General features: G+C 40.7%; 2 protein-coding genes across 4 annotated transcripts in view; one reads left to right on the top strand and one right to left on the bottom strand.

The window, feature by feature from the left end:
* LOC126092456 (phosphatidylinositol-3-phosphatase SAC1) overlaps positions 1-1,495 on the bottom strand; it is an 84,724-nt gene extending 83,229 nt beyond the window's left edge. Inside the window, exons 1-2 of the mRNA XM_049908057.1 lie at positions 1,366-1,495; positions 1,182-1,273 (exon numbers count right to left, since the gene is read on the bottom strand). Coding sequence (XP_049764014.1) covers positions 1,182-1,273; positions 1,366-1,403 — 130 coding nt within the window. The 5' untranslated portion in view covers positions 1,404-1,495. The remainder of the gene's footprint in view (positions 1-1,181; positions 1,274-1,365) is intronic.
* A 53-nt stretch (positions 1,496-1,548) lies between these two features.
* The window catches only part of LOC126092457 (HMG box-containing protein 1-like), a 77,629-nt gene continuing 56,561 nt past the window's right edge, over positions 1,549-22,616 (top strand). For 2 of the 3 annotated variants that reach the window (XR_007521335.1, XM_049908058.1), the window contains exons 1-2: positions 1,554-1,730; positions 1,862-2,097. Coding sequence is in view for 2 of the 3 variants with exons in the window: in XM_049908058.1 (XP_049764015.1) it covers positions 1,719-1,730; positions 1,862-2,097 (248 nt within the window). In the remaining variant the exon portion in view is untranslated. Of the gene's footprint in view, positions 1,731-1,861; positions 2,098-22,616 lie in introns of all 3 variants that reach the window. The other variant, XM_049908059.1, reaches the window with a different exon arrangement.

Genomic DNA, 22,616 nt, shown 5'->3' with positions numbered 1-22,616 from the left:
GCAGGTATTGCAGAGATCCAAAGGAAATGCACTGGAAAGCTGTGAAAAGGATATTCCAATACCTAAGAGGAACTTTATACTACAAATTAAGGTACCATAGGGAAGGTAATGCGAAACTAGAAGGCTACAGTGATGCAGATTGGGGCAGTGAATTGGAAGATAGGCATTCCACTGCTGGCTGCTGTTTTAAATTAATGAGAGGACTCATTTCATAGTCCTGTCAAAAGCAAAAAACTGTTGCATTGAGTACTGTAGAGGCCAAGTATATGGCGCTGTCTTACGCCACACAGGAAGCATTGTGGCTAAGAACATCAATATGTGAAATATAACCCAATTTAATAGTGGAATATAATAGACCTAGCTGATGCTAGTGTATGCTCTGAGTTTTACGTATGTAATGAAATGTTCCTTGGTTGTTGTGTTCAATGTATTTTATCTGGGAGTGCCAATATAGTTACTGGCACTAAATGTGTTTTACCCATTATTACTTATTCACCTGTGTCGACTCTAACAAATACATTTGATTAACTGTATGATGCATCACCTGCCCTCATCAAACTAAACATTGTTCTTTATATCTAATGATGTTGTTCTGGCAGTATTAAACATGATGGTTTGCTGATGAGAACTCAGATAAAACATGACAGCAGAAAGCCAACAAAGCTAGGCTAAGGCACTTTCTGCAAATATTTATTTATCCAGTCACATATTATAACTAAAGTAGGAGGACTGCAAAGGCATACCACCTTCAACAGGTTCATGACTTGTAAAGCACTGTGGTCTCCCAGCCAACCATCAGGTTGTTGATAGCTTTACCTTTGTCATAGTAAGCAATCACATCCTGATTGTACAGCAAAATCATTAACTTACACCGACACTGGAACAATAGTGTCAGTATCGACACAAAACCGAGAATTGCAGCTAGTGGGTAATGCTTGGAAAAAGAGAAATGAAAGCTTTATCAGAGGATCTGCGATTGCTTGACAGTACGTACGTTTTCGTGCAACTTACGGACAACAGCAGTATTTCTGCCGCTATTTTGACTTGAGTTGTACTAAGCGTTCCCCCTAAGCAGCCTCAAAGACACGTAGAATTGATCAGTCTTTGCAATTCATTGCAAAACACGTTTAGGGCACAGATGGTCACCAGCAAACATAGTTTTCCGAAGACGATTGTCTCACCTTGAAGAAGCATATCTTGGCTGACCCTGTCGATGACAAGCAGTTCATTGCTGTTAGTTGCTTCGATGTAAAACTTTTCTGGTGTTATATACCTGTGAAAAGAAATGTGTAGTTTTCACTGAAAAGATAAAAAAACTGGGGTACAGGAAACGCTGAATATAAAACTTGTCGCTAAAAAACATACAAGATATATTCATCATGAATATCCATTGTCGTAGTCATTCTGTATGATACATAACCTAATTACTTCAGTCTTGTTCCCACTTCTCGGCAAAGTCCACTGTTGTATGAAAATATCACCGCACATTCCAAAGCTAATTGTCACAGATATTCCACCAGCTCACTCAAGATGACAGGAGAAAGATTTTGCAGAAACGTGATCGCTGTAAGCAAAGGGGTTTTCAGTGTTTTGTTAGTAACGTAAACAAAATAAAAACAGATTCATGGAAACGAAGCCACCAAAAATGTTGTGAAGACAACGCTTACGATAAGTCGAGCACCAATGGGCTAGAAAAAATAACGGTAAACTTTAAATACATGTACAAAATGGTAAATACGTCGTAACAAAAGCTTCCTTTTGTTTGTGTCAGTGACTAAATTTAAGTTGTAATTTACGTGACTCATAATGTATCCTCCTATAGCAGGCAGCAGTGTTGCTGATGTTCTGTAATTCCATTTAGATGATGAGTGACAACTGCACTTGCGGGAATAGCGGGGAGGTAGGAAAATGCGTCCGCTGTACCTCCCCTGTGCAGCCTACAGATCTGAGTCTGAAGTGTCCGTCCAAGAAACTGCGGCCCATACCACCGCCCCTCGATCTGGCTGGTCATCCACCCAATGCGCTGAAGGAGTTTGCTATAATTGCAACGAGCCCAAAAAGCCCACTGATGCAGAAGAGTTTACCATTTCGTAAAAGGTACTTTTTGTCAATTTACGCAAAATTTTTTAAATTAACTCTATTTTAAGTAACGAAATGTACATATTGTTAACAGTAGACGTTGCTCAGTAAATAAACAGCATGATTATCTTTAGAGAAATGTTTTAAAAAACTTCGCCATTAACAAATGCAGGACGGTATTCATTACCCACTTTAAAGTAATTTTTGTCTTCTGTAATCAGGCAGTGTCAACTGCTATTACAAGTTTTCAGTATGACTTAGCTGAGAAAAAGGAAATCATATAACGTAAGAGAACCTGAAAATTTGATGTCTTGTTTAGGAAAATTTGCTCCATGGTGGTTAGTACAAGCACAAATAGTTCTTGCAGCATTCACAATATTCTGATTATTTAAAGCTTAGGTAGAGTTTACATTACATGTTTCACTTGTTACAGTCATATACCTGTCTAAAAGTTTCATAAAATTTTGCTTTCGGCAGACCAGTTTTGTACTTCTTGTAATTATGAATTATGTATCTATGCAGTATTTGGACGGTTCGGGGGGGGGGGGGGGGGGGGGGGGGGGGGCGGCGGCAGTGGCAGTGGCAGTGGCAGTGGTTGTAAGCCAAAATGACTTTGTTCATGGAATGTTAAACCATAACCTTCATTCTCTTTCAAAAGCATCATAGAACTTCCAACTGGAATAATATCCTGTGTCAATGCTTGCTAACAAAGTGCATCCTTAAATGTTTCATCTAGCTGTGGTATGTTCTAAAGTTGTGTGTCATCACCATCAATAAAATTCTATTTCCTCATTTTAGCTGTTTCTGAATTTCTATACAAAAACTTTACTGTATGCTAGACCAGTCATCTATTTCTTTGTCTGGTGTGCAAAGTTCAGTTTAAAGTCACACAAAGTGCACCTGATATGACTTGTCCATTATCTGCATAAAGCAGCAGCAGTTACATTGTGAGTGCCTACCATATGATAGGAAAAATGCTGCTCAACAACAGAAGTATATACACAGACACTCTTGTGAAATAAATTTAGTCATATTGCACATAATCTCATATGTTTGGCTATGAAGAATTCTTGCTGCACCTGCTGTGTGCTGTCACCACAGAGCCACACTGTGCAGGTCTGACCTTGCTCTGCACACCAACAACATCTCGCAAGCTTTCCTGTCAACAATTACGCACAGATCATATTCAAAAAGAAACTTTGCAGTCAGTATCTTCCTCTCACCCATTGATTAATCCAATTTTCACTTCCAAGAAAACTCTGAATCCCCCCCCCCCCCCACTCCAGATCCCTCCCCTGCCCTTCCTCCTTTTGACTCAGTGTCATCCAGGGCATGAATGCCTCAACTCTTTACCCTGTCAGGGCTATGACTTTCTCAATTGAGCCTTGAAATGAGATCTTTTCTCCCTGATCTCCTCCCCAAACCAGTTACTATTGCCCTCCAGAACACCCTAGTTAAACCTTTTGACATTCGCAACCCATTATCCCTGCTCAAGGTTCCTACCCACACAATTGTCCCCACTGTAAAACCTGTACCATGCAGTAAATTCTACGCTATGAAAGGCTGAACAACTTACGAAACAGTACAGGTTGTTTATAACCAACTTGTTCACACTGTATGGCCTTTTTTTTACATGTGACCAGCACTAAACTGACTGAGCACAGGAATAGGCACAGAAGTATTGTCCACCTCAGAGATATCCATTGCTAGTTGCTGAATGTGCTTTACAAAATGACTCATACAAGAGCCTCTCTGTCTGATCTCATCCAAACCTCCGTAACATCTGCTCAAAACTTATGACACTCAAAACCATTAACCCTGCCCAAAGGCTGTTTAGACTGTCACGTGATACTAGTTACCCTGAACTCCAGAGATATGAACTTACCACCTCCACACATATTCGTGTTCTGACACCCTCCTGGACTTAATCTCTCTTAAGCTGGCACAGTGCTTACCAGTGTACAATCTCTGACTTATCTCCCCTTTTGTTTGTCTATACTCATCATCTCTACAGGTGTGTGTCTGTCATCCTGGCTTTCAAGTGACCTACCTTTCCTTTTACAATTATAAGCTGGAGCAGGACTTGAACCAAGAAACTTGCCATTTGTGTGTCATACTCTTACTAAGAGAACTATCCACTTACAACTCTCAAACCACCCTCACAGCCTTACTTCTTCCAGGGCCTCTATTTTATCTTTCAGGCTAACAAAAGCTGTCCTGTGTATGTAGCCAGAGTATTAATGTGCACTGCAGAGTGAAAGATTCATTCTACAAACTATCTTGTAGAGTGTGATTTTGCTACAGTAAACAAGTTTATAAGTATATATGTTGCAGTAGCTATGCAGAGATGGAAAAACCAACACAATTACTACTACTACTACTACTACTACTACTATAACTATACTACTTTCTCCTGTGAGTGAAACAAAAACATTGTTACATCATTGTCTATATTAATCAGCTGTTCCACCATCATAACTTCCCTGACCACTCAAAGTAGATGAAGTGAGAATGTGGATGGCTCCTCATAAAGTTTCACCCCTTCAGCATTACTATTTGCATCCATTCTGTTATATTATAAGAAACAGAAAATGACCCCTAGATAGCAGTCTTATCACCTACATATCCAGTGTACTGAACACGCCTGTAAAATATCACCCGACGAAACCTGGATATGGATGTAGATATAGACATTTGACATTTGCAAGAAAACACCCAATAAAAACTACGGTAATGATTGACATATTTGTGGTTGAGGAGGTGTAATGTTGTATTCTCTGTTGTTATATATAATTGGAATAATGACACACGTGACAAAATTAACTGTCCATATCTGTAAAAATTAAAAACAAAATTTGTTAAAAGACTAGACTGAAGCAGAGTAAAGAGATAATTCCTGTCGTGATATACTTGTATAATTTGAAGAACAGATGAAGCAGCATTCTGATAACCCAAATTGTAATCCTGAGATCGGTTAAGACCTACTGCTGACCACAAGATCACACTGGAAATGAGGCCATGGCTGCCATACAGGGGATGCAGGTTCGATTTCAGATACTGCCAAGGATTATTTTTCCTTGGTGGGAGGACTGAAACGGGGTGCACTCAGCCTTGTGATGCCAGCTAAGAAACTACTGTAGTAAGAAGTAACACCTCCAACCTCAAAACATAATGAGAATGGCTGGGAAAGCGCTGTGCTGTCCCTCATACTCCTTCATACAGCATCCAATGATGACATGGCAATGGGTCATTCCTGATTGGTCCATCAGGGCCAGAATACAGATCTCTTTTTTCTTTTTTTCTGTTTTACATTTTTTTTAACATCCAATAATTAATTGTTGATAAATACAAACAGAAATGGTCCAGTTGTTACAAATGCTTAGAGAGCTGCAGAATACCAAACTCCATCATGCAGTATAATTCAAGTAGTAGAAGAGATGTAAATTGGCCTAGAAGTCCATGGGCAGCAGACCAGGCAGTCTTCCCCAGTAAGTGCATCACAGTGGTTGGTGTGAGGGGCAGTGTCAGAAGGAGATGATCTAAAGTCAGGACTGGGCTTGAGAAAGTCATAGCCGTGTTATAGTCCTATGTTTCTTCTACATCTACATCGCTACTCTGCAAATCAAACTTTCATGGCTGGCAGAGGGTTCATCAAACAACCTTCTCAATATTTTTCTGTTATTCACATTCAAATGGCACCTGGAAAAAAGTAACACCTAAATCTTTCCATGTGACCTTTGACTTCCCTTAATTTATTAAGATGATCATTTCCCCTTACTTAGGTTGGCATCAAAAAAATATTTTTGCATTCAGAGGAGAAAGTTGGTGACTGAAATTTTGTGAGAAGATCCCGCTGCAATGAGAAATGCCTTTGTTTTAATTATGTTCACCGTAAGTCCTGTACATGCCCACGAGACTCTCTTCTCTATTTCTCAATAATAAAAAACGTGATGCCCTTCTTTGGATTTTCTCAATGTACTCCATGATGTGTACTGGTTGTCTGGGTAGAATAGCTCGTACATGTCATATTAGATTTAGGTGCTCTGAGGTGTCTGGAGGAACTGTGACAGTGCAAACAAATTAGTGACACATAATTATAAACTTTATTACTCTGCAATACTTAACTTAAATTGTACAGCAGTAAGTTGGATGTGTTTGCGGACAAATACAACTAAGTGGAATACAATGTCGATAAGACTATTTCCATTCGGGGCGTTACATTGTCATTCACTGTAGTAAACACTTGACCCTATGCGAAGGCTACAGCGGACTCCGCTTGTAGACTGAGACTCGCAGACTGATCTCCACTACAAACTGTAGCTACGAACAGCAATCCTGGTACTCCGTATTAGAACTGTCATACACACAAATTCTAAATGCGGACTGTCCATTGCTGCCTGTGACTGCCGCTTATCACATCGCGCAAGTCCATCTCAGTGGCGGTAGCGCGGAGATTGCTGTTTGGACCGCACTTTTGGTTGATGGCAAACTTCAAAGCGCCACCTATGGTATCAATCCAAAACTTGTCTCATTGTGCCAGCTCTGGTTGCGTCCACTGGCAAGGACACGACACTCCTTCAACCCTATCTGGTAAGGATCCCACACTGCAGAGCAGTACCTTGGGGACCGCCAGAAATAATTTCTGTTTTACTCGATGTCTTTCCATCAGTTTCTATGAGCTGTGACCCATCTGACAGGAAATCATGAATCCAGTCACATAACTGAGATAATTTCCATAATCAAGCAATTTGATTACAAGCCACTTGTGAGATAGTGTAAAGAGCCTTCTGGAAATCTAGAAATATGGAATCAGTTTGAAATCTTCTGTCAATAGCACTCAACACTTCATGTGAGTAAAGAGCTGTGTCGCATAAGAATGATGTTTTCTAAATTGTGTTGACTATGTGTCAATAGACTGTTCTCTTCAAGGTAATTTATAATGCCCGAACACAATATATGTTCCACCTCCTGCTGCATATTGCCATTAATGATATGGTTCTGTAATTTAGTGGGTTACTACTATTGCCTTTCTTGAATATTGATGTGACCTGTGCAAGTTTCCAGTCTTTGCATATGGACCTTTCATCAAGTAAGCGGCTGCTTGTTATGGAGCTATTGCATCAGCATACTCTTAAAGGAATGTAATTGACATACAGTCTGGCATTCCAGGTCAGGGTGGTACTGGCACTGGACTTGCGGAGGTCCTCCAATACATCCTTACATTCCAACACGCTCCTCGACCTAAATTTGGGTAACACTTCCCCGACCCCCTTATTTTTCATTATTGTCATCTTTTCATTATATTATATTTTACATATATTATTTTTATTGCTTCTTGCTGTTTCTTTTATTTTTACTTTTTCGTCTTCGTTCCCCTCGTACACCCCATTTTCCCCTTATTCTTAATTGCCTTTTTATTTCTCTGCCTCTTAATCCATTAACTTTTCATTCTGCCTTGATCACTGGTGAGCTAAAGCTGGTTCAGGGCTTGCCATTGTACCATATTTGACCTATTCTCTAATACGACCCCCCCCCCTCCTTTTTTTTCAGCTTTGTCTTTCCATACACTCAAAACAGCTGGACTTCATTCATCCGTGTCTGAGTGACCTGCCCTTCCATGAATTTTCCCACTGATATAATTTATTTAATGTAATCCAGTTGAAGTTGGTGATGAAACTAGGAAATTACTTCTGATGTTGAAGTTTGCGGTAATTATTATACATTAACCCTGAACATCTGTACTGAACAAAGTACAACCACAGCCACAATCAATGTTTTACAAACTAGTCTGCAAGCAATAACAGAATAGCAAGTCCAAACAGACCAAACACAAAATACAACCAAATTCACCGTGGTAGATCTACTGGCAAAAGTAATTACACTGCACATAGAAAATCCAGTATGGAATAGTGACAATGTCATAAAAAGGATACTCACCGTATAGCGGAGATGTTGAGGTGCAGCTATGCACAGTAAAAAAGTGTCAAACAAGTAAGCTTTCAGCTGAAAAGTTTTTTTCTGAATTAGACAAAAAAAATGCATACGCCTTGATCACTGGTGAGCTAAAGCTGGTTCAGGGCTTGCCATTGTACCATATGCAACTCACACATACGTGACCACTGTCTCTGGCTGCCGAGGCCAGACTGCGGGTAGCTGTGCGTGATGAGAGAAGCAATCTGGGTGGTGGGGGTAAGGAGGAGGCTGGGGAAGGGAGGGGGAGAGATAGCAGGCTAGGGGTGGCAGACAGTACAATGTTGCTCGTGGGAGCATATAGGGACGGTTGCTGTTATTTCTGAAATTCTGACAACTTTGCTTCAGTTTTCTGTCCTGATTTTTCTCTGGAAATAAGAAATATTCTTTTGAAATGTACATCCATCCAGAATTTCATGTTCTTCAATCTTCATAATACTTTCCAATTTTTTGGAGCCACTTGCACTAGGGAGATTTTTCCCAGTTACATGTTCAAAATTTATCATCCATATTTTGTCTTGATTGATCGAACCCTGGTGGCTGTGGAATATCTGTCCATGTTTTCTTATCATTACTTTTAGTTGTTTAGTTTTCTTATACATATCTTCATTACTTTCTTCGTGTGTCTACTGTTGTGTTTTATTGCCTCAATATTTTTCTCAGGATGGTCCTCTCTTTCTTTTCAACATTTTCTATTTCTGCAGTCTTAGTTAAATTCAGGCATTTAGCTTCTCATATATGTGCCAGTTTTATTACTGTAACATAGAGCTGTAATTTTTGTGTGAAAGGAGGTCTCTTATTGTACATGTCTTCAGTTAACTGAAAGGTATTTTATTATATTCCTCTTTTTTTTTACTGCTCCTTTTACTTCACCTGAGTACTGACTGGTAGTTCCTTGGTTTGATACCACATAAAAGAACACCTTGTATTCTCCACAAGGCGGTTACAGTATGATTAACTGGCAGAATACCATATTGTCTAACTCTTCTTTGGGTGCAGGTAAAGGGACTTTTTCATCATCCTAGATGGAATAGCCACTACTGCAATAGCTGCTTTTAAGATGGTGTTAAGAGAGAGAGGTGTAATGTTCTTCCTCATTGATGAAAGTGCACATTTTACCATTGGATTGCTTTGTATTGTCATTCTACACTGAATCTCCAAAGAAGCTTCAAATACAAAGATATGTGAACAGGCAGATTACGGTGCTGCGGTCAACAATGCCTATATAAGACAACAAGTGTCAGGTGCAGTTGTTAGATTGAATACTGCTGCTACAGTGGCAGATTATCAAGATTTGAGGGAGTTTGAATGTGATGTTATAGCTGATGCATGAGCAATAGCACAGAGCATCTCCGAGGTACTAATGAAGTGGGGATTTTCCCATATGACCATTTCACGAGTGTGCTGTGAATATCAGGAATGTAGTAAAACAACAAATCTCTGATATCACTACAGCCGGAAAAAGGTTCTGCAAGAACGGGACCAATGACAACTGAAGAGAATCATTCAACGTGCTGCAGATTTCAATGCTGGGCAATCAAGTTTCAGCGTGCAAACCATTCAATGAAACATCATCAATATGGGCTTTTGGAGCCAAAGGCCCCCTTGTGTACCATTGATGACTGCATGACACAAAGCTTTATGCCTTGCCAGGACCTGTCAACATGGACATTGGACTGTTGAAGACTGGAATCATGTTTTCTGGTTGGACGACTCTCGTTTCAAATTGTTTCGAGCGAATGGACATGTACTGGTATGGAGATAACCTCATGAATCCATTGACCCTGCGTGTCAGCAGAGGACTGTTCAAGCTGGTGGAGACCCTTTGATGGTGTGGGGCATGTGCAGTTGGAGTGATATGGGACCCCTGATACGCCTAGATACAGCTCTGCCAGTTGACACATACATAAACATCCTGCATCCATTCACGTCCATTGTGCATTCAGATGGACTTTAGCAATTGCAGCAGGACAATGCGATACCCCATACACCCAAAATTGCTACAGAGGGGCACCGGGAATAGTCTTTTGAGTTTAAACATTTCTGCTGGCCACCAAACTCCCCAAACATGAACATTATTGAGCATATCTGGGATGCGGTGCAACGTGCTGTTCCAAGAGATCTCCACCCCCTCATACTCTTACAGATTTATGGACAGCCCTGCAGGATTCATGATGTCTATTCCCTCCAGCACTACTTCAGATATTAGTTGTGTCTGTGCCATGTTGTGTTGCAGCACTTCTGCGTGCTCATGGGGCCTCTACACAATATTATTCAGGTGTACCAGTTTCTTTTGATCGAGCGAGGTGGCACAGTGGTTAAACACTGGACTCGCGTTCGGGAGGATGACGGTTCAATCCCGCGTCTGGCCATCCAGATTTAGGTTTTCCGTGATTTCCCTAAATCGCTCCAGGCAAATGCCGGAATGGTTCCTTTCAAAGAGCATGGCCGACTTCCTTCCCTGTCCTTCTGTAATCCAATGAGACCGATGACCTTGCTGTCTGGTCTCCTTCCCCAAAACAACCAAGTTTCTTTGGCTCTTCAGTGTAATTGTGGATGGTGTAACACCCTAGCACAAGGCTGTCAGATTCTTCAAAATGGGTTTCATGTTCACACAAGTACTAAAGTCCTTCCTGTGATAATATACTATTTGCTATACATGTGTACTGAATCTATTAATATTTCATTGTTTGCACAAGAACCATGTTAGCATTGAGGTTTATATATAGTTATCTCTGTACTGTGTGTCACACTGGAGTGTGTACAAGCTTTAAGGGAGAAATATATTGACTTCTCAGTTATCTGAGGCAGAGTTCAACTTACAAAAAGTATTTTATTGGAATTGTCATACTAATTGTATTGTAGATAAAATGTCTACTCATCAAGCTGCAGCAGAATGCACACATAAGACAGTTGTAATTGGCAAGCTTTCAGAGCCAATGGCTCCTCCTTCAGGCAGAAGGATTGAAGGGGAAGGAAGAGGGGTGAAGGAAAAGGACTGGAGAGGTCTAGAAAAAGGGGTAGATTTCGTGAAAGTCACCCAGAACCGTGGATCAGGGGATACTCTGTACGGTAAGTCTCCTCTTATCTGTGGTTCTGGGTGACTTTCACGAAATCTACACCTTTTCCTAGACCTCTCCAGTCCTTTTCCTTCACCCATCTTCTGCCCCCATCAACCCTTCTGCTTGGAGAAGGAACCATTGGCTCCAAAAGCTTGCCAATTACATCCGTCTTTTATGTGTGTGTTCTGTCGCGACTTGGTGAGTAGATTTTTTTATCTATCCAATTAAATAATTTTGTCGATAATTGATTGTATTTGTTGCTTTAATTGTATTGTAGAATGTACTGCCATCCTTACTTTTGTTGATCTTACAAGAAGAGTCATTGATATGAAACACATTGTACACTAACACTGCAGATGAATATTTGACAGGGATCATCAGCTTTCAGAATGGTTTGGCTTTGCAGTGACATTTGCAGCTAATGGTATTGCTTGCATCACTTATTTGTACTTGTTGCTGTGCTATTGTTCTCTGTCCAATTTATTTATTTTATTTTATTTTTTTTTTATTGCTGCTTCAAAGGCAATCATAAATGTGGTAATAATTTGTACTCCCGTCACACTTACGACTACAACATATACATAGACACTTTTTAATCCTAATTTTTTTATTGTTCTAAATAACAGACCACTGCCTGTTCTATTGAGGGTCCACTACATCTGACACAAATTTTAAAAGACAAGCCTGGTGTTGTCACCTCATGGACAGCCTGACTACTTTAACTATCCATTGCATAGACCTTTGTGCCAGCATAGTATAGCTAAAATGCCGACATTTGAAGTAGGGTACAAGATTTGCTCTGTAGGGATTTACCTTAGGAAATGTAAAAATCCAGCAGTGCTGATTTACTAAAAAAACTGGAGTGTTGAACGTTACCAAAAATAGTGCCACTTTCTACATTACATCAGTGATACTAAAGATCTTTTATTTTGATTGGTTGTCTCCATCAATACTATAATCTTGCACTTTACAATCCTTTGATAAATCTAGTGTGTTACGCATACCTCTCACAGCTGAACATTTGCCAAGACATTTGGCATGTAATCATTTTGTGATCTGACAGTAATTAGCTATTTTTATAAGGAGTGTCTTTTCTCTAACTGATAATCATTTTGTGTGTTCCTGTAATCAAATATAATAATTTTCTTTATATTAAATTGTGCTACCTTCTCAACCATATCTTTTCACACTTGTCAATTAAAATCATTTCTGCCTTTGTCAAGATGAATTGCAAGACCACCTAGAATGTGTATTTATTTTAATATTAATAGATGTTATTTAGGCACCAGTAGGTGATAAAGAAAACCATACAAAGCCCCACTTGCTTGGTTAAGCCTTATATAACTGCTTGTCCACGACAGCCAGTGACCTTGTTGGTGCAAGTAGCAGTAGCAATTGATTATTATTAAAGCTAATCTTAAAATAGTCCAAATCATTGTTTATTTGTATTGATAACTGGTTTTAGTTATACGGTGATAACTGGTTTTAGTTATACGGTCATCGTCAGACAAGTTTTTGTTAAAAAATAATAAATGGGGTCATAAAATATGTGCACAGAACTATAGTACAATGAATAATATAAGAGACATGGATGAGCCACAGTGAGGCAGCAGTGTTAGTAGCTTCAATCAAGAAATACCTTCTATATGATATTAGTCAGTTCTAGAGCATCACTAATATGAGGCTGGTGAGAAAGACGGGTGGGGGTTATCTAAGGTTAAGCCCCATCCACCTTGCCCCATGTGAACTACAAATATTTGTGTTGGAAAATCCTTCTCTGATGTATGCCATACAAGGAATCTAATATAGATCTCCACTTTTCATGATCAGCGTGTTACACATTGTAGTTCACATGGATCGACTCAAACTGTTAACTTACCACTTGGGTCACCTCATACTTTTCAGGCTCCACCAAGGAGCTCATCTTAGCTTTAGGGCTAGCACCTAAGGAAGAAAGTTTAAATCAGTCGTGTAGATGCTCTTGTGGAACATTAAATGGAATAAGAAATAATAACATTGAGAATGCTTTTGAATGAAAGGAGACCACTCACTGAAAAGTATGTGCGTTGAGTCATCAGTAGGCACACAAAAAAGAAAGAAAACTTGCTGACTTTTGGAATTATAGTTTGATGAGCTATGGTAAAACACACAACCACACACAGAATGACTTTCCAGTATTCAACTCCAGAAGTTTTTAGCCTAAATTTGTCTGCAGGATCTCTACAGAATCTATACAAAGGGTGCTGAAGAATATTCATAGCGTAAGTTCGGCCTGTCAAACCTAATTCTTTAAGTTATCTCCTTAGTTTCTCATGAGAATTTATTATCTTTCTTCAAGTACCTGCTATTTAAGATGTTTTGTTTCTTTTCCATTCTCTCACCAGGAAAACAAACCTGTTGCAGTAAGCCATCTTTGTATATCCTTGACATCCCACAATCTGGTACTGTCCCACGCACTTTACTGGTATTACAATATGGGCTATGCAAGTAATTTGTAGGCAGTTTTTGTGTAGAGAACTGCAGTTTCCTGATATCCTATCAGTGAATTGAAACCTGCAACTGGGCCTGTATGATCATTGCACTTGAAATCTCTAATCACTGTTACTCTCACATATTTGTGTGACAGCATTCACTCTAGCTGTAGCTTGTTAATCCTGTTGTCAGAGGGCACCCTACTTTACAGTGTGCTACTTCATGTTTCTCTTCATCTCTCTAAGTTTCAGTTCCCAGTCTTCACACCAGGCTGTTATTTTTTCAATATCCATCTCAGATTCTACCAGCTTGAATTCCACTCTACATGCAGCCAGGCAGAGATGTATGGGGGTGGGTAAACAGCTCAGTTGTAGGCAGTGAGGGAGCAGGGTCGCAGCCTATGCGACTGTATGCCTCAACCGAGCATCAGTGAATGTTTGTGTGTGTAACATAAGAGGGCATGAATCTGGTCCAGTAGGCCCACCTGCTGTTAGTCTATCCCACCAGTGTATTCATAACAAAGTTACGAAATTTGCTGCCCTCCAGGAAATTTGTTGCACTCAAATTATTTTTGGGACTGAGAGCTGGCTGAAAGCCAGAGTAGAAATCTCTGAAATATCTAGCAAGTCATGTAAGGCATATCAGAAATAATAATAATGTTATTGTTGTTGTTGTTGTTGTTGTGGTCTTCATTCCTGAGACTGGTTTGATGCAGCTCTCCATGCTACTCTATCCTATGCAAGCTTCTTTATCTCCCAGTACTTACTGCAACCTACATCCTTCTGAATCTGCTTAGTGTATCCATCTCTTGGTCACCCTCTACGATTTTTACCCTCCACGCTGCCCTCCAATACTAAATTGGTGATTCCTTGATGCCTCAGAACACGTCCTACCAACCGATCCCTTATTCTTGTCAAGTTGTGCCACAAATTCCTCTTCTCCCCAATTCTATTCAGTACCTCCTCATTAGTTATGTGATCTACCCATCTAATCTTCAGCATTCTTCTGTAGCACCACATTTCAAAAGCTTCTATTCTCTTCTTGTCTAAACTATTTATCATCCATGTTTCACTTCCATACATGGCTACACTCCATACAAATACTTTCAGAAACGGCTTTCTGTCACTTAAATCTATACTCGATGTTAACAAATTTCTCTTCTTCAGAAACGCTTTCCTTCCCATTGCCAGTCTACATTTTATATCCTCTCTACATCGACCATCATCAGTTATTTTTCTCCCCAAATAGCAAAACTCCTTTACTACTTTAAGTGTCTCATTTCCTAATCTAATTCCCTCAGCATCACCCGACTTAATTCGACTACATTCCATTATCCTCATTTTGCTTTTGTTGATGTTCATCTTATATCCTCCTTTAAAGACACTGTCCATTCTGTTCAACTGCTCTTTCAAGTCCTTTGCTGTCTCTGACAGAATTACAATGTTGTCGGCAAACTTCAAAGTTTTTATTTCTTTTCCATGGATTTTAATACCTACACCGATTTTTTCTTTTGTTTCCTGTACTGCTTGCTCAATATAAAGAGTGAGTAACATTGGGGAGAGGCTACAACCCTGTCTCACTCCCTTCCCAACCACTGCTTCCCTTTCATGCCCCTCTACTCTTATACGTGCCAACTGGTTTCTGTACACATTGTAAATAGCCTTTTGCTCCCTGTATTTTACCCCTGCCACCTTTAGAATTTGAAAGAGAGTATTCCAGTCAACATTGTCAAAAGGTTTCTCTACGTCTACAAATGCTCGAAACGTAGGTTTGCCTTTCCTTAATCTTTCTTCTAAGATAAGTCGTAAGGTCAGTATTGCCTCACATGTTCCAACATTTCTACAGAATCCAAACTGACCTTTCCCTAGGTCGGCTTCTATCAGTTTTTCCATTCATCTGTAAAGAATTCGTGTTAGTATTTTGCAGCTGTGACTTATTAAACTGATAGTTTGGTAATTTTCATGTCTGTCAACACTTACTTTCTTTGGGATTGGAATTATTATATTCTTCTTGAAGTCTGGGGGTATTTCGCCTGTCTCATACATCTTTCTCACTAGATGGTAGAGTTTTGTTAGGACTGGCTCTCCCAAGGCCGTCAGTAGTTCTAATGGAATGTTGTCTACACCGGGGCCTTGTTTCGACTGAGGTCTTTCAGTGCTCTGTCAAACTCTTTACACAGTATTGTATCTCCCATTTCATCTTCCTCTACATCCTCTTCCATTTCCATAATATTGTCCTCAAGTACATCACCCTTGTATAGACCCTCTGTATACTCCTTCCACCTTTCTGCTTTCCCTTCTTTGCTTAGAACTGGGTTTCCATCTGAGCTCTTGATATTCATACAAATGGCTCTCTTTTCTCCAAAGGTCTCTTTAATTTTCTTGTAGGCAGTATCTATCTTACCCCTAGTGGGATAAGCCTCTACATCCTTACATTTATCCTCTAGCCATCCCTGCTTAGCCATTTTGCACTTCTTGACGATCTCATTTTTGAGACGTTTGTATTCATTTTTGCCTGCTTCATTTACTGCCTTTTTATATTTTCTCCTTTCATCAATTAAATTCAATATTTCTTCTGTTACCCAAGGATTTCTACTAGCCCTCGTCTTTTTACCGACTTGATCCTCTGCTGCCTTCACTGCTTCATCCCTCAGAGCTACCCATTCTTCTTCTGCTGTATTTCTTTCCCCCATTCTTGTCAATTGTTCCCTTATGCTCTCCCTGAAACTCTGTACAACCTCTGGTTTAGTCAGTTTATCCAGGTTCCATCTCCTTAAATTCCCATCTTTTTGCAGTTTCTTCAGTTTTAATCTACAGGTCATAACCAATAGATTGTGGTCAGAGTCCACATCTGCCCCTGGAAATGTCTTACAATTTAAAACCTGGTTCCTAAATCTCTGTCTTACCATTATATAATCTATCTGATACCTTCTAGTATCTCCAGGATTCTTCCATGTATAAAACCTTCTGTTATGATTCTTGAACCAAGTGTTAGCTATGATTAAGTTATGCTCTGTGCAAAATTCTACCAGATGGCTTCCTCTTTCATTTCTTACCCCCAATCCATATTCACCTACTATGTTTCCTTCTCTCCCTTTTCCTACTCTCGAATTCCAGTCACCCATGATTATTAAATTTTCATCTCCCTTAATTACCTCAATAATTTCTTTTATCTCATCATACATTTCATCAATTTCTTCATCATCTGCAGAGCTAGTTGGCATATAAACTTGTACTACTGTAGTAGGCATGGGCTTCGTATCTATCTTGGCCACAGTAATGCGTTCACTATGCTGTTTGTAGTAGCTTACCCGCATTCCTATTTTCCTATTCATTATTAAACCTATTCCTGCATTACCCCTATTTGATTTTGTATTTATAACCCTGTACTCACCTGACCAAAAGTCCTGTTCCTCCTGCCACCGAACTTCACTAATTCCCTTATATCTAACTTTAATCTACCCATTTCCCTTCTTAAATTTTCTTACCTACATGACTGATGACCTCAGAAGTTAAGTCGCATAGTGCTCAGAGCCTTTTGAATCTTACCTACATGCCCTATAAAGGGATCTGACATTCCACGCTCCGATCCGTAGATCGCCAGTTTTCTTTCTCCTGATAACAACGTCCTCCAGAGTAGTCCCTGCCCGGAGATCCGAATGGGGGACTATTTTACCTCCGGAATATTTTACCCAGGAGGACGCCATCATCATTTAACCATACAGTAAATTTGCATGCCCTCGGGAAAAATTACGGCTGTATTTTCCCCTTGCTTTCAGCTGTTCGCAGTACCAGCACAGCAAGGCCGTTTTGGTTAGTGTTACAAGGCCAGATCAATCATCCAGACTGTTGCCCCTGCAACTACTGAAAAGGCTGCTGCCCCTCTTCAGGAACCACACATTTGTCTGGCCTCTCAACAGATACCCCTCCGTTGTGGTTGCACCTACGGTACGGCCATCTGCATCACTGACGCACGCAAGCCTCCCCACCAACCGCAAAGGTCCATGGTTCATGGGGGGATAATAATAATAATAATTATTATTATTATTATTTTAAATCACTGTTATTTTCCATTTGGCACTGAATGCCGCGACATTGGCTTGGATGTGAAGTATCTTGGAAAGGGTAGATGGATTGTTAATATCCACAGGGGTTCAAGATGGCTATAAGCTCTTCTTGCTAGTTTTCTGCATAATTACACATTCCTGTTTTGTTTGCAGTAACAGAGGTCACTTGTGCAATGACCGAAAGGTGCCGCAAGGTCCTTCTAGGGTACTCCTTCCATTGGAATCTTCACTTCTTGGTCGAAATCCTGTTTGTGTATCACATATGACACAAGTAATAAGTGTATCTCATATGACACAAGTAGAGGATGATCCAAAAGGTAACAGCAAACTGTTTTTTACAGATATGACAAGATGTCATTTTTCAACATAACCACTTTCTTTTTCAATACGCTTCTCATACCATTGCACCAACTTTTCTATTCCATTCGAATTAAAGGCTTTCGGTAGTGCCCACAACCAAGAGCGCACCATTTCTATAACCTCATCAACACTTTCAAATCGTCATCCTCTGAGAGCATCCTTCAGTGGTCCAAACACGGATAATCTAAGGGAGCGAGATCAGAGCAGCAAGGGGGATGCAGTACAACCTAAAATCTCAATCTGTGAATGGCAGTAAGAGTTACATTGGCGGTGTGGGGGACAGAGAACGCCACCTCTAGACAGAAGTTCTCTGCGACAGCTTTGTATTGCTGGCTTTAGCTCGTTCCCCAACATGGCACTGTGCTAGACACTGTTCACTGTTTCAACCCTTTGTTGATAGTGCTCCAAAATCAGCTCATTCATATCCCAGAATAGGATGAAAATGACTTTTCCAACAGAGGGTGTAAACTTGAATTTCTTCTTATCTGGAGAAGATGTGTTTCACCATTCCAAAGATTGTCTTTTGCTTTCTGATTCATAGTGATGCAGACAGGTTTCATCTCCTGTGACAATACGTGTTGCAAAGTGTTGTCCTTCAGCATTATATCATGCCAGGTATGATGTGGCAGCCTATCCTGTGTTCATCAGTGAGCATCCTAAGCACCCATCTTGCACACAAAAAATGGTACCTGAGAGCCTCACTAATATTGGTAAGAGTGAATCTACCACTGATACTCAGTTTCCTGGCTAAAGCTTCTACAGAAATACAGCGGTTCTCATAAATAATGTCATCAGCAAATCCCACATTCTCGCCAATAATGGCTATGCTGGGACGACCAGAGCCTTGGTCATCTGTGACTGACGTACATTCATGTCTAAATGCATCTGCCCACTCTTACACTCTTCTCTCATCAATGCAGCTATCTCCATACCTGCCTAACATCCTTCAGTGGTTTTGCTGAGGTTTTACACCTTCTAACCACAAAAATTGTATTACTGCTCACTGTTCTTCTATGGTGCACAAAGGTAGGGCACTGCCATTTTGTTTAAACTGCCTTTGCTATTGAGCTTGTGACGTCCTCTGTTGACATATGCTGGAACTTTCTCAAAGCAGTCCTCTTCACTTTCCGGAAGTTTCAAATGCCTGATGCGTTAATTGCATTTAATACTGATAGTTTGCTGCTACTTTTTGAAAATAAACATAGCACATTAATATGATTCAACAGTAGGTTGAATTAAGTGCTGCTCACCACATAGAGGAAACATTGAGTTGCAAACAGGCACAATGTAAAAGACTGCTAAAATATTAATCTTTCAGATGAACTCCTTCTTTCAAAATAGAAAACACACATCCACTCACATAAGTGCAAATCACACACAAATGGCCTGTGTCTCCAAGCTCTAGCCAAGTGCGTGTGAGTTTTCCTTCTGTGAATGTGTATGTATTTTCTATTACAAAAGAGATACTTTGCCTGAAACCTTAATATTTTAACAGTCTTTATACACTGCGCCTGTCTCCAACCCAATGCCTCCTCTAGGCGATGAGTAGCAGTCTATCCTTTCCATATTATTGTTATTCCATCAGAAACTTTCCATTGTTTGCTTTATGTTGAAATAACCTACATTTGATAGATGAACTATTTGACGAGTTAAACAGTATGAAATATGTGATGACAACTTGTAACATCACTTCATTTGACTTCCCTATGTTGTGGAAATGCTCCACAAAGTATTTTACAAGATCCCTTTCATTAATATGACAGAAAGTAGTAACTTACAGAATGTATAATGAATATGATGAGTTATGCTGTATTAAAATGTGAACTTAATCGACATCTAAGTTCTTAGTCAGTGCAATGTAAAATATGAGATCCTACTTCGGCAGACGAAAATTTAGGCCAGAGCAACACTGCCATCAGAGCTGCAGCATACCAAATCCTTAAAATGGTTTACAAACCTTTAATATCTGTTAATGCATATAAAAGACTTACATATAGGGGACTTGTGGGTGCAGTGAGGCTACAGGTCTCATTTCTCGCATTTGCGCAGACCTGTACATGTGATCTGTACCTGTTTTGGACAGGTTTTGTGATAAAATTTTGCTATGGTCGCTATTGAACCTGTAAGCAAGCTTTGGTCAAAAGGCCTTCTTAAAACACACACACACACACACACACACACACACACACACACACACACACACACACACACACACACACATTTACAACTCGTATACACATGACCACGGTCTCTCACTGCCGATGCCAAAGTGCAAGCAGCAGCACATGACAGGAGATTCTCCTCTTATCCCAGTTCACACTTACTAGCCTCACCTAATCTAGTCAAATATGCTGTGTCCCCCTTCTTCATATATATCCGCCCACCTACCTGCAATCCACATTATAATCTTTTTATTTATTTTTATCTTTGATCCCATTGTGTTTTCACTTTGATTTCAGCTCGTTTTCGGATTTGTTAAAGACCTTCTCTCTTTCTCCTGGTCCCAACATTGGAAACACTTTTTCGTCTTCAACCCTACCAGTCAAACTCAAGACCAGCGTTGAGCCCCGCCTGAATCAGTTCGATCCTCCTTCCAACTATTACCCATCCCCACTGCTCCCAAATCACCCCCCCCCCCCCCATTAACTTTCCATAATTTATTAACCTCACTTCTTGCCTCCCTGTCATTCCCCAAATCCCTCAATACACAAACTACCTTACACATCCGCAGAAAGAACCGCAGTCAATGCCTAAAAACTGGTCCCAACCTTGTAATCTTAACTTGCTGACAAAGGCTCCACCATTGTTGTTTAGGACTGCAAGGATTACCTAGTGGAAGGACTTTGCCAGTTGTCAGATTCGTACACCTATGAACCTGCCACAGTGACCCCATTCCAGAAATCCAACGGGATCTCCAATCGCTCCTCAGGTCCTTAGGCCCATCCCAGAACCTCCTACCAGAGTCTCTCTCTCTCCTCACCCCTAGCATTCCCTACACTGCTGCCGTCTACATACTTCCTAAAGTTCATAGACCCAACCACCCAGGACTCCATTGTGGTAGCTTACTGTGCCCCCACTGAGAAATCTCTCCTCTTGTAGACCAACACCTTCAGTCTGTTACCCGCAACCTACCCTCCAGTATAAAAGATACAAACCATTTCTTCCCCCAACTCTCCACATGGTGCCGTGCTCATCATTGTTGATGCCACCTCAGTTTAATCTAACTTCCGTAATGCCAATGACATTGCTACATTACCTTTATCAAGACCCAAAGGATTGCAAACCTACAACCTCCTTCCTGGTTACCATGACCAACTGTATTTTCACCCACAGTTACTTTTCCTTTGAAGGCGTCACATGCAAACAAACTCATGGTACGGCTATAGACACCCACTTGGCACCATCAAGTGCCAACCTACCCATGAGCCATCTAGAGGAATTCTTAACTGCACAGAATCTGAAACCTCTCACCTGATTCGGGCTCATTGATGACATTCGTAGTCTGAATCGAGGGTGATGACACACTATTCACATTCCTCCAGAACCTGAACATCTTCTCCCCCTTTTGCTTCACCTCATCCTCCTCAACCCAACATCCCACTTTCCTCAATGTTGACCTACACCTCAAGATGGCTACATCAGTACCTCTGTACATATCAAACCTACCAACCACTAGCAATACCTCCACTTTGAAAGCTGCCACACATTCCAAAGCAAGAAGTCCCTTCCATACAGCCTAGCCACCTGTGGGCATCACATCTGTAGTGACGAGCAGTCCCTCTCATAATACCCTATGGCTCTCACTGAGGCCTTCAGAGACAGCAATTACCCCCTCCCCTTCCCCCTGTCCTCCCACAACCTTGTACAGAAACAGGTCTCCCATGCCATACCTTTCCAGTCTCCCATCACCTCATGAAATTCTACTGGCTAGCCACAGATGAGCATTTTCCTTGTGACTCAGTACCACCAAGGATTGTAGCAACTGAATCACATTCTCGCAAGGGTTTCAACTACCTCTCGTCGTGCTCTGAAATGAGAAATGTCCTATCCACTATCCTCTCCACCCCTCCCACAGTGGTATTCTGCCACCTACCAAACCTACACAATATCTTCGTCTGTCCCTGCTCAACCCCATCTCCCAACCCCTTGCCTCATGGCTCACATCCCTGTGACATAGCTAGATGCAAAACCTGGCCATACATCCTCCCACCACCACCACCACCTACTCCAGTCCGGTCATGAACATCACTTATCCCATCAAAAGCAGGACTACTTGTGAAAGCAGTCACATGATTTACAAGCTAAGCTGCAGCCACTGTGCTGCATTCTGCTTGAGCATGACAACTCACAAGCTGTCTATCTGCATGAATGGCCATTGACAGGAAACAGCTGGACCACCCTGTTGCTGAGCACACAGCCCTATACAACATTCCTCATTTCAGTGACTGCTTCACAGCCTGAACCATCTAGATCCTTCCTACCATCATGAGCTTTTCCGAATTGCGAAGGTGGGAACTCTCCCTGCAGTATATCCTAGATACCTGTAACCCTCTTGGCCTCAAACTTCGGTACTCACTGTCCCTCATCCACCTATCCTCTTCTCTCTT

The sequence above is a fragment of the Schistocerca cancellata genome, chromosome 7 (genome assembly GCF_023864275.1).
Source record: "Schistocerca cancellata isolate TAMUIC-IGC-003103 chromosome 7, iqSchCanc2.1, whole genome shotgun sequence".
NCBI classification, from domain to species: domain Eukaryota; kingdom Metazoa; phylum Arthropoda; class Insecta; order Orthoptera; family Acrididae; genus Schistocerca; species Schistocerca cancellata.
This window is presented reverse-complemented; position numbering and strand designations above follow the sequence as displayed.